General features: G+C 36.8%; 1 protein-coding gene and 1 long non-coding RNA gene across 2 annotated transcripts; one reads left to right on the forward strand and one right to left on the reverse strand.

The window, feature by feature from the left end:
• Positions 1-1151: 1151 nt before the first annotated feature.
• dlx2a (distal-less homeobox 2a) lies at positions 1152-3185 on the reverse strand. The gene is made up of 3 exons (XM_028436344.1): positions 2655-3185; positions 2083-2267; positions 1152-1909 (listed from the first exon to the last, which is right to left on the reverse strand). The coding sequence occupies exons 1-3, from the start codon at positions 2974-2976 to the stop codon at positions 1562-1564; spliced, it is 855 nt and encodes a 284-aa protein (XP_028292145.1). The 5' UTR covers positions 2977-3185; the 3' UTR covers positions 1152-1561.
• Positions 3186-9575: 6390 nt separating this feature from the next.
• On the forward strand, positions 9576-12152 carry LOC114454621 (uncharacterized). Its single transcript, XR_003672560.1, has 3 exons — positions 9576-9733; positions 10586-10750; positions 12095-12152. It is a non-coding gene; the product is annotated as an uncharacterized LOC114454621 (long non-coding RNA).
• The last annotated feature ends 4746 nt before the right edge of the window (positions 12153-16898 follow it).

Below are 16898 nucleotides of genomic sequence, written 5' to 3' on the forward strand. Positions count from 1 at the left end.
CCATGATGCTGTTTTTGTTGTTGTTGCTTCGGGCTGTCTCTTCCTTCTCTTGTGGTGCCGAGTTCATAAAATGTCTGGAAAGAGACTTTCTGACTCCAGAGAGTCTGAGGAACCTCACCGACCTTCGTCGTCTCAAAGCCCGGGTTGTTGTGCTCCGTGTCTCAGCCTCAGGCCTCTCCAGACCACACCGACATTTTAATGTTTTATCATGTGTCATCTTTATGTAGTTAACACCATTTCACAACACGTTTTGTTTCTCGTAGCTTATATTTAGCCTTTAGCGTGGGCTAACTCGGATTTATGGTAGCCATGGCAACACGTGGTTAGCATGCTAATGACCTTGCTAGCGGCTCCAGGTGCGATTTCAGTGGTATGCTAAATGTTAAAAATATTTTCATGCATATATTTACAAAATTGGTGTATAGTTAGTGCATATATAGTTTGTTTTTGTTTATTGCAGTGAGTATATTGAACTGTGTTTCGAAAAATAGTTTTATAATAATTTTTAGGTGACATTAAAAAATAAATAAATTAGTTTTTGTTTTGTTTCTTAAAAAAAATTGGGCTAATCCCAATGTGTGTTTCGTTTACATATTTTAGTATTATACAATGAAACAGTGTTTGTATGGCTATCCAATAAAAATAAAATAAATAACTTAAAAATACACAAAAAAATATGTTTGATCTTGAGAACCTTAAAACAAGTCTTCTGACATAGTTGAATTTATAGTTAGCTACATAACAAACAACTTTCAAAGGACTTTTCAAATAGTGGACAAGATTAACATTTTGCTAATAAAATAAAATGTAAAATAATGAGTAAAAGTAAAAACTCTTTTTTTTTTTAGGAAACAGAATAAGAGATGCATGTGGACAGAAAACATTTTTATTTAAATAACGTCTGATCATATATGAAACACTGCTAAAATAAATAACACACAAAAATAACATTTCAGAATGATACAAGCTATTTCAGGGTCTTGGACAGTATGTGGTTTCATTTGTACCAGCATATAGGCTACACCCTAAATTGTCCAAAAGCGACATAAACTGTCAAAAAAAAAAAAAAAAGCTGGTAAAATATTTACAATCATGGACTCACACACACGTAACCCCAGGATGATAGTAAATCCTTTTTTTTTTTTCTTTCAAAATCTTTAAACAATATGAGGTGTTATAGTAAAAAGGCACAAAACAGTTAACTTGTGCTACATTTGTCCTGCGAATAATGGTGTGTTTTATTTTATTTATTTTTGCAGGAATGGCAAAAAAGTGACGTCCGCTTTTAAAATGGGCTGTGATTGCTTTGGGTAGTAGTAGTAATAGTGGTTCATTCCTCCCTCATTTAAACAAAATAAATAAATAGAAAAATAAGTGTAGATATTTTTGCTTCTAGACAGGAAAAAAAAAAAAAAAAAAAAAACGGACAAGGTCCAGTAATTGAGCTGTCTGGCTTCTATGCGTAAAAGCGTGTGCGCACAAGAGGTCAGTAATTGGCTATTTTTCACCAGTATTGTCCGATGTTGTACCCGATGCTTGTTTTTGTTTCGGTATTTTAGAATCAGAATATCGTCCCGGCGCTGAGGGCAGAGTTGTGATGGTGCTGGACCAGCTGAGACTGCAGATGCGTCGTAGAGTTCGTGCTGGAGTACCAGGAGTAGTTCGCCAAAAAGGTCGAGGGCGCAGTCGTGTTGGGAGGACTGGTGCTGTTGCTGCTGCTGCTGCTGTTCTGAGGTAAACTGGGGTTGACACTGTTCATTCTCTGAGTCTGTGGAAAGTCCCAGGCAGTGGTTGGAGGGGACGTGCATGTGGGAGAGTCAGTGGATGCAACGTGTTGTTCTGGGGGGATCTCTCCACTTTTCCACAGCTTCTTGAACTTGGAGCGACGGTTTTGGAACCAGATTTTCACCTGGAACGGAAATCCATACAAATGCTTTCATGAATGCACAATATCTTCTACAGGGAAACATAATTCCTTCTTGGCTATATGTTCATAAATAACACTGCGCGTTTTTGTGTGTTTTTTTAATAATAAAAAAAAAAATCATGAAATCATCATAAGATGTGTTTTGATGTGCCCACCTGTGTTTGCGTAACGCCCAGAGAGGCAGCCAGCTCGGCCCGTTCTGGTAAAGCCAAATACTGGGTCTTTTGAAACCTCCGTTGAAGAGCAGCCAACTGGAAGCTGGAATAAATGGTTCGAGGTTTTCTGACCTTCTTTGGTTTTCCATTTACCATGCGGATTTCTGGCTCAATTTCTTCTTTTTCTGAGGGAAAATTTAAGACAGTTATTAATAAAACATGTGTGTTTTTACCAGTTTATATATATATATATATATATATATATATATATATATATATATATATATAGATATATATATATATATATATATATATATATATATATATATATATATATAATTACTATATAAAAAAAACAATTACTTTATAAAAACTATTACTATACTATTTAAGTTCCATGCGTTTTTATTTAAATAAATCTGAACATGTGTACTGTATCTTACCAATATATTAGACTTTGATATCATTAGTAAGATCTGATTTATTTATTTTTATTTTTTATAAATTAAATTATTTTAACCGTGATCAATTGTTGTAATTTATATCAAACCATGCCCGTGCAGATGTTTTACCTGTATCCGCAGGAGGAGGGGATGCGCTACCGCCGTAGGAGCTGTAAGCAGCGTAGGACGAGTTGAAACCCACATCGTAAGACTTTGCGTTGTACGGCACAACGGTGCCAGACCCGTTCCCGTGGTACTGATAAGAGGCCAGCTGTCCAAACGGGGATCCGGCGCAGTGGCCCGGCTGCGGGCTGTTGTAGTAGCTGCTGTCCGTGGCCGTGGACACCGGCAGGGTCGGAGACTCCTGCGACTTGTGCAAGCTGTGGTAGTTACTTGAGGTAATCTGGTTCGAATGCATATCAGTATTTAGGTTCTCAAAAACCCCAGTCATCCTCGAGTTTAGTACCTATATATAAGCGCGAAAAATAATAATACAATAAAATCACTAAGTTACCAAAGTGCAAAGAGAAGAAAAAAAACACGACTTCGATCTCGGACTGATGGCTTGTTTTAGCAAATCAAAAGGCATCCCCCTGCAAACTCTGTCACAATCAGCTGAAGGTGTGTCCCCTCACAGTGGCCCCTGATTATCTGCTCCAGTCGGTGCTGGGAGCGCATTTATGGGAGGGTGAGGGAGAGCCTCTGTGTCTGAGGCGACCAATGAGTAAGAGCTGCACCACCACCCACCTTCCCCCATCCCTCCATCCCTCCCTCCATGCTCCATCCATCCCAGCTTTTCAACCATCTGAACCAGCCAAAAACTCTGACCCGACCCAAAGCCCCTACAGATCTATCAACTACAATCAAATGACTTTATGCACTGATGGGGCCCCTATGAATAAATGTGTGGATCCCCCAACCCCCCCCCCCCTCCTTATTGTTGTTATTATTATTGTCAGAAACGTATTAAAATGTAACTTTTGATTCAGTGATTTAGATTATTTGTTTTGTCTTAGAATATATTGACATGTATTAAACTGGCAAAAACCCAAACAGAATGGGAGTACTGGACTAGTCAAAGGTAGATGCTCAAAGTGGCACAAAATGAAGGATCAGACAAGACAACAGCGCCCCCACGTGTTGGATACATCCTTCTCTGGTATCATGACTGTTCTCTGAATAATTCCACCTGAACTGATGATAGAAATGCAGTTTCTAAAGAATTGTTTCTTAAAAAACTTGAATTTAATGCAGGACAAATTAATAGAGTCGACCCACTCGTGGTATAAGATGTAAACATATGTATTTATAATACATTTTAAGTTACTACTATGTGTTTCTGGCGTCTTATAGTGCACAGTGTTTTCATGATGCACAGGGTGAGGGCAAAAGTGGTTCATTTGACACATAAGCTGTGAGTGGTTCCTGCCACAAGGGGGCAGCATAGATCATTTTTATTGTTGAGGTTTTAGGTTACCTTTGGCTTTGATAGCATGCACGCGTTTTGTTTCAGTAGTATGTTAATGTGATCAACTCACTTTAGTAATTATTGAATTATAACATAAATAGAAAATAAGTCACTTATGTTGTGATTACAAAAAATATTTTACTAACAATGTTTGCCTATTCTATGTCAGTTTACTTTTGTATATCTGTGTTTTATTGATCTACTCAACTGTCAGTTCAAATAAATTTGTTTTTTTTTTTTTTTTTAGTCTCTAAATTTGGCAATTGGAGAGAATATCTCATTTCATCATCTTTGCACTACTCAACGTGGGTCTTTCTTTAAACAACATTGGGAAAATTGGGTATATGTATTATCCTAAATAAATTTCTAAAGTATTATTTGGAGTATCTTAAAGTGGATGTCGTATTTTATTATATTTAGAATACAATAACTTGTCAAACTTATGTTTTTGTTTTATTTTGTTTTTCTGATTTTCTAGTTACATTCCTGTTTTACATTTAACGTTTAAAAGAAAAGGAAGAAAAAGACAAAATAAAACATAAACAAGGACTGCATGAGAATGTTAGCTTTTTCTTCCCATTGTTATTATTTTTCTTGTTATTTATTTCTATATAGAAAAACACGAGTTGACGTCAGAATGGAAAGGAAAAAGTACCTGTTTCTTGAAATATGTGCTTTATTTTACCTAGAGCAGGGGATAAAGTGTGTGTAAAGTTCTTGTTTGTAATGTATGTCTTAATCTACACAATAAGAGAGAAAATAAAATAAAGGATATAAGTAAAAAATGTAAAAAAAAATAATGATTACAAAAGTAATGCAGATCCATCCTCGGAAGAGTGATTTCAAACTAAACAAAGCCTCTCATGAAAACAGAGAAAACAGTTTAAAACTAACTAAGCGGCCCATTCCACTACACATACGAATAATATATATTTTAGTTTAGGCCTGTTTCAGATGCAGCTCCTGCAATTGTTTACTGAATGATCATTTAATGTGATTCATTACATGTAGGACTAAAACTTACTTCATTTTAACTGCCCATTAATCATGAAGGACATGATGCAGCTTGACCCTACGCCCCAGTGCAGGCCAGAATCCATCAGACCATTGTTTGTCTTTAATGCACTAAGAAAACCTCCCCTTCCCTCCACTACTAGAAACCAATGTGTCGGCGTGTCACTGCTCATTTGTAGAACAAAACTAAAAAAAAAAACAACTGCTGTTCTATTGTTTTCTAAGGAGATAAACAAGAAAATGAGTATTCAGAGAATTTAAAAACTATTGTAATTTTTTGTCACAGTCAATACTATACATGATACCGAAGCGTTTTTTGGTTTAGATTTACATGTAGATCTATATTTACTCTGTAGTCGTCCCGTCATCAATTCATTGTATTGACTTCTCCAATAGTTATTTCTGCTCAATTTCTGCCGTTCAAATTGCTTGTATTTGCCTGGATGTCATGTCCTCCCAGACGAATGTATGTTTTTCATTCTGTTGCAGGGCAGCTGGTAAAGTTGATCTTCTCTTCATGTTCGGTGATGTGGAAATGAGGCCAAATGACTGCTCGCAGATGTAAGCAGCTTTCATATCATGTTCATACGGTGTCTTATAAGTCAGACTCACTGACAGCTCTTGTTTCTTACTACTGTTGAAAGTCTTAAAGGGAACATATCGTGAAAAATCCACTTTTGCAATTTTTTTGATCACATATGAGGGAACTTGAGTGTCCACACAAAATGTGAAATAAATCCATCCAGTCATTTTTTTTGTGGTCTGTGTAAATTGCTCTGTTGGAAATTTTCCAGATTTGTGACATCACAAGTCAAATTGGGAACGAAAATGCCCTCCCCTCCGCTGGTAACTTCACCCATGGACTCCACCCCTAACCTGATAAAAACTTTTGCAAAAGTCCGCCATTGTTTTTCTCGCTAGTGAAGGAGTGATGGCTACGGGAAAACTAAATGCAGAACTTTCTTGCTGCTGGTGCCACGCCTCCACAGTGAACATAAACTGTAGTGTATGCACTATTTGTTCATGCAGAGGTGTACTCCTCTCTTGTGGTTCGGTGCATTGGCGAACCTGTTCTATAGCCTCGTATCGCTGATCTGACGTGTTTGTGACACAATGCGACGCAGCGGTTGGAGAAAACAAATGATCATCACATTAAATGCACTATTCCTGTAGTTAGAAGAGCAGAGAAGGAGAAAATGACTTAGCAGCTTAAGTTTGAATGACTGCTGCTGCTGCTGTGAGACCCTAAGCGCTGAGACGGACTCAAAAAACAATAGCCGCTTAAATAGCCATGTGTTTTACTGTAATGTACAGTTTTTTGGCTGAAAACAGTAACAGTGTGTGGATAACAAAAATAAAATTGCTTTGGTGATCACTGATCACCCTGTAAAAGAGCGAGAGCGAGTGTCTATAGACACGCCCACTTATGAATATGCATAAGTAGGCCCCAATTTCAGAGCTGTTCAGAAAGTGACTTTTTAGAGGGCTAAAACTCTGGAAAACAGGAGAGTTTGGGGAAAATAAACCTCAAATACTATGTTTTTGGGGTTCTTAGAACAAATCGAGATGGGTGAAAATTAGCATAATATGTCCCCTGCAGAACTTAAATACATACACTATTCATGAAAGTTTTTTTTAGTTTTATACATGTTACACATTATCAGTTTCAGATTCTGAATGCCTTTCCCATAAAACAAAGCTAGCACCAAGGGATTTCTTGCTCAAAACATGAATAAACAGAAAAAATAAATTTACCAAACAGGAAATGCTTTTGGAATCTTTACAATAAGCTCATCATAATTATACAGTCAATCATTTCAAACCTTTCTACTCACCGTGTTCCCCTCACAAAGGCCGTGAGCAGAGAAGTTGTGCACAGCGCTGGCTGATAATGACATTTGTCCTCAGTAAACAAAATGCCAAAAACAGGAAGTCACTCCGAGAGATAACAACCTTGTCATTTTGAGGACATATTGATCTCAAGGGTCGGTAATGATTTTCACGTTGGAGACAAACAAAAGCTGCAATCATTCTTGTAGACGATATCTGTAACAAACACAGAGAACAGGCCGAAGAAAATGAAGGCATAAAAGTTATGGCTCTACAGAGGAAGAGTAATGATCAGAGGATAGGATGATAATGATGATGAGTAAGAGGAGGAAGATGATGGCGGTGAAAAGGATGATGGTGTGTAGATAATGATGGTTTACTGATCTTTGCTGAAAAGGAAGCAGTAGTTTATTACTGTAAGTGGGGAACACTGTGATAGTTGCACTAATGTTAGACTTTGTGTTGTGTCCTGCAGTGACGTCATTCTGGTTTTATGTTGTCATTATGAAGACGTGGCCTGCGTTGCATGAAAAACTATATGCAATAACAGCACATTGTAAGTTTATTATTTCAACCTTCTGTTGGAGTAAATCTCTATTCGCATGTTCAAATGCAAATTGTGAATATATAAAATGTAGATGTATACAAGTCATGAGGTAATTGTGCATATATTATGTGATGGTGTTGCTGAATTCATCTGGTTCCTTGGTAATTCATTGTTATCAAAGATATTGCTAAAAAAAAATGACAGTGAGACTTTACCTTTGATGATAAATCAGAATCTAAACCAATTTTCAATTCCTCAATGGAGCACATTTATATCTTCAGAGGTGTGAAGAGTACTGATATGTCCTACTCAAGTACACTGAACAAAGATATAAACGCAACACTTTTGTCTTTGCTCCCATTTTTTCATCAACTGAACTCAAAGATCTAAAATATTTTCTTTATACACAAAATATCTATTTCTCACAAATATATGTTTAGGGCAAATATAGGAGCAGCTAAGACTGTTAGCATAATTGTTGTGTGAAAAGCAGGCATGAGGATTCGGCCTCGGTCAAATGATTTGTCTCTTGTTAAATACTGGCTGCTGATCTCCTGCTGTGTCTGCTGGAGCATTCATCTCCTTAGTAACTCACCCTTTCTACTCCAATCACATAAAAGCTAGTCTCTCTCTGTTAGCTTTGGCCTGAATCTCAGATTATACTCTCTAACATCATACATGAACAGTTTTTCTCAGTGGTTAAGACATTACAACAAACAGAGCTTCTTCAAAGTTACCATCCTCAGCTCACAAACTTGGTAACAATCCCCCAAGTGTTTGTTGACCTCTGGGTTTCAAAGGTTGAGTGTGTGCCGCTTGGCTCCGGACGTAAGTGGAGGTGGAAGCCTTCAGCTGTGTTGAGTCATGGTTGGACATGTGTTTCCCCACTATTATCCATGGGGGCTTTCCCACCTGAGGAGAAGCTATTTTTGACAACAAACGCTTTAATGACGAGCACAGACAGACAATAACAACTGGAAGGAAGTGTTTGCTTTTGAGTCCTCCACATGTTTCATATTTATTGCTGCTATTGTAGAAAAACCTAATTCTGCTGAAGGATATTAAAAACCGTATTTCACGACGCTTCTCATTAATGCCAAAGAAAATTATTTTCTCATTCCGACAGGGCAACAAAGGAATCCCCAGAATTCCCTGTGTCATCTGCACGGTCTTGCTGAGAAAGAATTCAGAGAGGTCTACGAGGTCTTACCCCCTCCATTGTTAATGCAGCGGCACGCCCCCCGCCCAGGAACCATAAATGGAAGAAGTCCTTTGTGTGAGGGGAGTGGAGCAGATTTACTGCGGATGGTGTGCTGACAAAAGACCTCAGCACTGTCACAACAGAGCCAGGATCAGCTGCTCCAACTTTCACACAGTATGATTGAACCCTGCAGCTTTACACAGCCACTGATGCAAACACAACCACAGTCATCACTCAGTGTGTGACTGTGAGCACCTCTGCAGTTAAACCTTTCGGACGATCTCCTCCTGTCTGTGGCCAAAGTCTGTTGGAATGTTCATTTACAATGGCTCACTATTCTTGCTTGTTTCATCTCAACGTGGGATTTTTCCTTCATAATTCAAACAATTTGGTGCAAATGAACTTGCCTCACACTGAATTTCATTACTTCACTTTGTTTAATCCGTAGGCTACTATTAGATTCAGTGTTCTATTTACAAAATATATATAATATATATTTAGTATAATATACTAGCATCTATTTACAAAAATGAGATTCTTTAAAATGTGTGTTATCACTCATTTATTTCATCATTATGCTCAATAGTTGTTTTTTTCATAGTATTCTGAGTAAAATGTTGTAGTCGGAGTCAGACAAAGGGGGTACTTTGATTCAGAAATCAGAAAAAGGGGGTACTCGAGCCAAAAAGTATAAAATTTATAAAATACAAAGGCAACTTGTTCAGCACTCAGTCAATTCCCTTTGAATGAATGTCTATTTTTTGTCATAATTTCATAATCCTTATCTTTAACTCTTTCAAACTCTCTAACAATTACTAAAGAAAAAACAAGTCATTTTGTGTTGATATGATTAGGGCTTAAGAGCAGTTTAATAACATACTTGATTGGCGAATAATGAAGATTCCAATAGTTGATTCAGGAGTGGGTTACGGAGAGCTCTGCAACAGGGGGTTGTGTTATAGAGGCTGTTCTTTACCACATTAGGCTTGGAGAGAGCAGAAGTTAGGCTGGACGCTCCAGGAATCCATCCCGGCAGTAAACTTCAGACTGTAAGGGCTGGACCAACAGACTACAGAGCAGTACGCACAGACAGAGTGAGAAAACACTCCTCATGTACTGGGGGAGGTGTTTAAGGAAAGGGAGAACAGGTGGGTGGAACACAGGACCTCACTCACTTATGACAGTTCTCAATAAAGAAAAATACTTGAATTATAGCTTTTTAATCATTGTCACAAATTGCACTACATCAGAACTAATCTTCCAGCATTACTCTCTGTCACTAGTTTGCACAGCAGTTATACATTCATCAGAATGGATTGGACTTTATGGTACAACCCAAATTTGCCCCACCAGCTGTGTATTCTGGGAATGCACAGCTGCAGCATTAACTTATAGATTTGATTTTTGCGCTGAGTTGAGTCTGAAACTGTACGGGTTCAGCCCTCATTCCTTATAGAAGTTACATTTTAAAGCCTTAGAACGTTAAAACTTTGTCCAAATATTGATATTTAAATAAATGAAAGTTTACTTTTCTACAATAAATGTTATGTCTGAGTCTGACCATAAAACTCAACAATAAACCAAAACATAAACCCACACACACATTTGTTACAAAAACTATGAGTTTGATTATGTCTTACTTTAGATAAGTAATCATAAAATATTGAATGAAGACAAAGACATGCTTTCATGTCAAAAATGTAAAATAGATTATTTTCATTCAAATAATACTATGGGATCTATTGGACAATTTGAATTATACTTACTATACTTATTTTATTCTGTTAATACTGTTCTCTTTCATCTTGAGTTTGAAAAAAACCACAAGACAAAAGTTTACATTTCTTAAAGTAACTCATCAATGATAGTGTAACCATAAGTATTTAAAAGGTGTGTGTTATAAAGACACACACACAGACCTTTCTAAAGTGAGTGTTTTTTTCTTCTTTTGATGGAGCAGCTAATCACTAAAGACAGATCTGGCCTCACGTCTCTTGCAGGTCTCCACCTGCGTGACCTGCCTCACGTCTCTGGTTTCTAAGCAGAGACAATACAAGACCACACAACTTAGACTTCTCCCACAGCTCGTGTTTCAGAAACCCCCCAGGAGAACCAGTGGACATGAAGGAGCTGCTTCTAGGATGGTGTGGTCAAATCATGTGAAGGTCAGACACAGACTGACTCAGAGATTATTCTCTTTCTTGTCCCAGCTGATTGATAGTTAACACTTAACTGTGACTTTAAACACTGGAAGCATCAAAAACAGTGTATTAAAGGCCTTTTTCATGTTAATTTAAACATTTTTTGATTTGGTAGCTCCAGTCCTTTATGAAAAGTCTTCTTATTATATCTCGACATTTCTGTTGCCATTTATTTCCATTCTCACATGACTCATACTCAATGAATCATTTGGTTTGGGTTATGGGGGCATCAGCATCAGAAAAGGACATTGGGCGGCCTTTTCCTCTTCTGGAATATTTTCCAGGTCCATCCAAGAGCTGGAAAGAGGTTTAATTGTTAAAGAGTTTTGGGATGGAATCCACAGCAGAGGCTTGAACCTCGGCTGGCTCCCAGATGTTGAAGCTTCTCACCTCATGTACGATTGAGCGTGACCACCATGTTGTACCTGTACATTAATATGTATTATGTGCTGTTTAGTTTAATGTGTTAGTTTTCTGTAGCTCCTTCTAAATCCTTTTTGTTGTATTGTGAATCTACTGCAGCACATAAAATACACTTCAGACCCAGTATCATATGCATTATAGTATAGACACAAGTATTACTTCTCAAAACTGCATCAAGATAAAGTCAGTGTCCAACTCAAGGCAAGGGGGGGCAAATATGGCTCTTTAGAGCAGTGTTTCTCAAATGGTGGTACGTGATGGCACTACAGGGGATACCTGAGTACCTGAGATGTCGTGCAAAATTAACAAAGAAAGCATTAAAGATATTGGGAAATGTGATTCTTTAAAATGTGTCTTATCACTCATTTATTCCATCATTACCCTCTGTAGTTGTTTTTCCATAGAATTCTGAGCAAAATGTTGTAGTTGGACAAAGGATGTACTTGGATTCAGAAATATGAGAAAGAGGGTACTTGGACCAAAAAGGTTTGAGAACCACTGCTTTAGATATATAGATATTGCAGCCCCTTCAGCGACACAAATACAATAAAACTCCATCATATTTGCAGGGCTCACAGTTTTTCCCATGACAGCAGTCATTTTGAATCTCACATTGTTAAAAGAACTTTTAATCTTTTGAAACTCAAGGAAATTTAAATGAAGACCTTTTTGCATATACTTTACATATAATTTATGCGTGGAAGTGCAAACTAGTGCACAATAATGTTGAAATTGCTTATTGTCTTGGCTCCTGAACTAAAATGAGTTTGACACCCCTGTGAGAAAAGTAAATGGCATTGTGTATGGACAAAGCTTGTGTGACTTTGGGAAGATTAGCAGAACCGTCTTGATTTAAGTCAATTGGATTTGTGTTTTCTACCACAGGATGACGGATGGATGAGTACGTGCCCTTTGCTGGGAAGGCGTGACATCAGTGAAGAGGCTCGTGATGAGTTAAGATGTAATATATCTGCCAACAAAGCCACAGCAACAAGGATGCCTTTCACATATCTCACACTGAAAACCCTCCAATATTTTGCTGCAATTAGTAATGTGGAAGACTCTGCTGTACCCCCTCCACCCACATCCACCACCACACACACCCAGCCCCCGCCCGCCAGCAACACACACACACATCAACACAGATTTGACATACACTTGTCTATTATGTCTAATTGCAACAATACCCATAATGTGCTTGTGGCTTGTTTTGCTTTAAACCAGAGATTCTTAAATGGGGGTACGTACGCAACAGCACAACAGGGGGTACTTGAGAGAGAAAGTGTAGAAAATTACAAATGAAAGCATTAAAAATATGGGTTTTTATAATGTTTATTTTTAGTTAAACGACAACAAAAACATACAAAATAAGAGAAAGATATACTGCATAACAAAAGGAACTGAGAAACAACAACAAAAGGAACAGAGAAACAACAACAAAATGATACCAAGAATACACACACGAAGAGAGAAAAATACCTACTATTAGCAGCAACACACTAAATGACAACAAAGACACACTAAATGAGAGAAAAATACACAAGATGACTACAAATTACTCAAACATAACAGAAAAACATACACACCAAAACACACACACACACACACACTTAGAGAGAACAAATAAAACAAGACTAACACACTAAATAAGAGAAAAATATACTGACTAAGAACTGACAAACAACAAATGACACCAAAAACAAACAAAATGACAGAAAACACACAAAATGATGATAGAAATTATCTTGGTTAGAACATGATTAGATATAAATTTATAGAAATAAAATCTATAGCAATAAATCTTTTCAGGAGGCACTAAATGCAGTTTCATTTGACTTATTTACAAAGTTATATTCTTTAAAATGTGTTATCACTCATTCATTCTATCATTATGCTCTATAGTTGTTTTTTCACAGTATTCTGAGCAAAATGTGTTAGTCGGACAAAGGGGGTACTTGCATTCAAAAGGTAGAGAAAGGGGGTACTTGAGCCAAAAAAGTTAGAACCACCATCATACGTCAGCAGATACATGTGGGAGCAAGTGAGTAGACCATGAAATATCATCATCCTTAAAGGCAAGGCAAGGCAAATTTATTTGTATAGCACATTTCATACATAAGGCAACTCAATGTGCTTTACATAATCAAAAAGTGCAACAGCTTAAAATCAATAAGTACATTAAAGTCGCAACAAAACATTTAAAATCAACAACAAATACATTAAATCAACAACAACATGACCAAAAATCTCTCTCTCAATCATATGCAGTAGAGAAAAAAGGTGCCTTTAACTTTTATTTAAAAATGTTCACATTAGGTGCTGACTTCAGCTCTGCTGGCAGTTTGTTCCACTGCTTTGCAGCATAACAACTAAACGCAGCATCACCATGTTTTCTGTGAGCTCTGGGCTCCACTATCTGACCTGTGTTCATAGATCTGAGACCTGCTGGGTTCATACCTGACTAACTTCTCACTGATTTATACACCAGCAGCAGAACTTTAAAGTCTATTCCGAGGCTGACTGGGATCCAGTGTAAATACTTTAAATTGGAGTAATGTGTTCTGACCTCTTTGTTCTGGTTAAGACTCGAGCTGAAGCGTTCTGAACCAGCTGTAGATGTTTGATGCTCTTTTGGGGGATTCCTGTCAGAAGACCATTACAATAGTCCAGTCTGCTGGAGATAAAAGCATGGACCAGTTTCTCCTGACCTTTCTGAATCATTAAACCTTTCACTCTGGAGATGTTCTTTAGGTGGTAGAAGGCTGTTTTTGTGATAGATCTGCGTCAATCAGAACACCAAGGTTTTTGACTTGGTCTTTAGCTTTTAAAGATCGAGACTCAAGGTACTTGCTGATAGCAGTCCTCTTTTCCTTGTTACCGAAGACAATCACCTGCATCTTGTCATGATTTAGTTGAAGGAAGTTTTCACTCATCCAGCAGTTTACTTTTTCTAAGCAGTCACACAACACCTCTATGGGACCATAGTCATCTAGGTTCAGTGATAGATATAGTTGTGTCATCTGCGTACCTCTGATAATCAACCTTACAGTTTGGGTAAAATTTGTCCTAAAGGAAGCATATAAAGGCTAAACAGAAGGGGTCCAAGAACAGAGCCCTGAGGAACCCCACAGGACAATGGTAATCTGTCAGATTCAAAGTTTCCAATGCTTACAAAATAACTTTGCTCCTCCAAGTAGGACTTAAACCATTGCATTACTTTTCCATTTAGTCCAACCCATGTTTGCAATCTGTGTAACTAAATTGTATGGCCTACAGTGTCAAATGCAGCACTCAGATCCAATAGAATTAGAACATATACTTTTCCTGTATCAGTGTTCAACCTTATGTCATTGGTCACTTTGATAAGAGCAGTTTCTGTGCTGTGATGAGAACGAAAACCTGACTGAAAATGTATTATATGTTAAGAATTGACCTTCTCAATGATCTTGGCCATGAATGGAAGGTTGCTGATTGGTCTATAGTTAGCCAGTATAGAGGCATCCAGTGTTCTCTTTTTTGAACAGAGGTTTCACAGCAGCTACTTTCAGGGATTTTGGTACGGTGCCTGATTGGAATGAGCAGTTAATTATCTGACACAAATCAGTGACAATTGACTTTACAAGAGTTTTAAAGAAGTTTGAGGGTATTGTGTCAAGCTGTTCAAGTTTTTTGTTATTTTGCTGGTTTGTTATGATGTTTGACCTTATTGATTGTATTTTTTCATTGAAATGTACAGCAAATTCATTGCATTTTCCAGTTGACAGTACTTCAGGGGCTATCTGATCTGGGGGATTGTGAGCTTTTCAGTTACAGAAAACAATGTGTGAGAGTTGTTGACATTTTTAGCAATAATTTCAGAAAAGTATTGCTGCCTCGCTTTGACATATTTTATACAGTTCTATGAAACCTGCCAACCACATGAAAAAACCTCAGTGATACCACATCCTTTAACAGCAGAGTTTAGCTTACAGAGTTTGGTTTAAAGTTTATTTACTTTCACGTACAAAAGCACAGTTTAATCCTTCAGACCCTCATCGAAAAATTAAATGTTAAAGATTAACCTGAAAAAGTCTTTCAGAAATCACAACGATGGGCGATTGGTTTTCACCTCAACGTTCAGCTGCAGTGATGGTTTATTCATGAGAAATGTGCTGTGCAGGTGTTATTAAAGAACTGGCTCATAAATAGTTAATAACAACTCCCTTAAATCAATCATCCTCCCCCAATATATATGTATATATGTGCTGCTTTTAGTTTTTGTGATTTCTACAACAAAATTGATTTTCTGAACAGTTTGATGAAGGTTGATAACCTGCAGCAGCTTGTTTCCCTGACTGGTTGAGTTATTTTGGGGTTTGTTTGTTCAGCTGATGTAAATGCTTGTTTACCAGTATCTTCTTTTAACCATCTAACTCAACATTAATTATAAAGCACTTTAAAACCAGCTGAAACAAAGTGCTGTACAAAGTAACCATATGAGCAAATGAAAGAAGAAAAAAACTTAATTATGCAAACACAAACATGAGACAAAAAAAAAAAAAAAATTAAACAATAAAAACAACGAAAACAAAGTCTCATGTTTTGACTAAAGTCAAAGATTATAATTGGCGTTGGTAACGAACATTTATTTTATTTTAATGTTTTTTTTGTTTACTGCATCACAGTTTATTAATTTACTTTGATTGATAGCATGTCATCTAATTGTTGAAATTAACTTAAATAATATTCCCAATTTTTTTGTTTTTATTTAATTAGCCTAACATGTACTGTTTTTCATGGAAAGCCTAAAAAAGGAATGACATAAAATAAATCAAAAATAGAAATGTTGTCAATTGCCACTGCCAACATATCAAAAGTGTTGTTATGAGCAAATGATTGACCATCATAACTTAATAATTACTTCAAATGAATGCTTTTGCATATGAGCTGTAGTAAGTGGATTATACATCTTAGTGAGAACTTGCTTTTGAAAGACAAACATGGGAATGAGACTTTTTCAAACTGAGTCAGGGGTCTATTAAGTAATTGTAAAAAAATTAAAGGTGTCACATGGCATTAATAAGTGTAGCCTACATTTAAGTAAGCAGTAAAAATGCAATGACTGAACTAATAACACATTTCTCATTTCATGTGTTCAAGATCCAGCTTGGACAGATCCACCCTATCAAATGTATGAGAATTAAGGAAAGAATGCATTCCATTATAAATGTAGTATAAGTAGATTATCCCAAAGGCTTAAGGATCATAAGGTGGTTTCCTTCTAAGAGGTCTGTGGGACAAACAAGCTGGATAGAAACAAACACAGTATGTACTACATGATAGAACAGGGAAAAGCCACTTTGATCACAGTGGGGGCCACAAATGTGATTATGTGATCCAAGAGCCACATTATCAACATTCATGTCTGTATTTAGAATACTCAGGTTCAGGATTTGTCAGGGTTTTGTGTATTTTTGGAGACTGTGCATTTTTGTTGTTGTTCTGTATATTTTTTTCTCATTTTGTATGTTAGTTGTTGTTTTGTGTGTTTTGGGGGTCATCGAAGAAAAAAGTGTTCAATGTAATTATTGGGGTCTCAAATATTTTTTGCATATGAACACTTTTTTTCTTTGATTGAATATGTTTTTTGGTTGAAGTGATTTTTTTTTTCATTGATTTTATTTTTTTCTTATTGAATAATAAAGACACA

This window comes from Gouania willdenowi, chromosome 21 (assembly GCF_900634775.1).
Source record: "Gouania willdenowi chromosome 21, fGouWil2.1, whole genome shotgun sequence".
NCBI lineage: Eukaryota > Metazoa > Chordata > Actinopteri > Blenniiformes > Gobiesocidae > Gouania > Gouania willdenowi.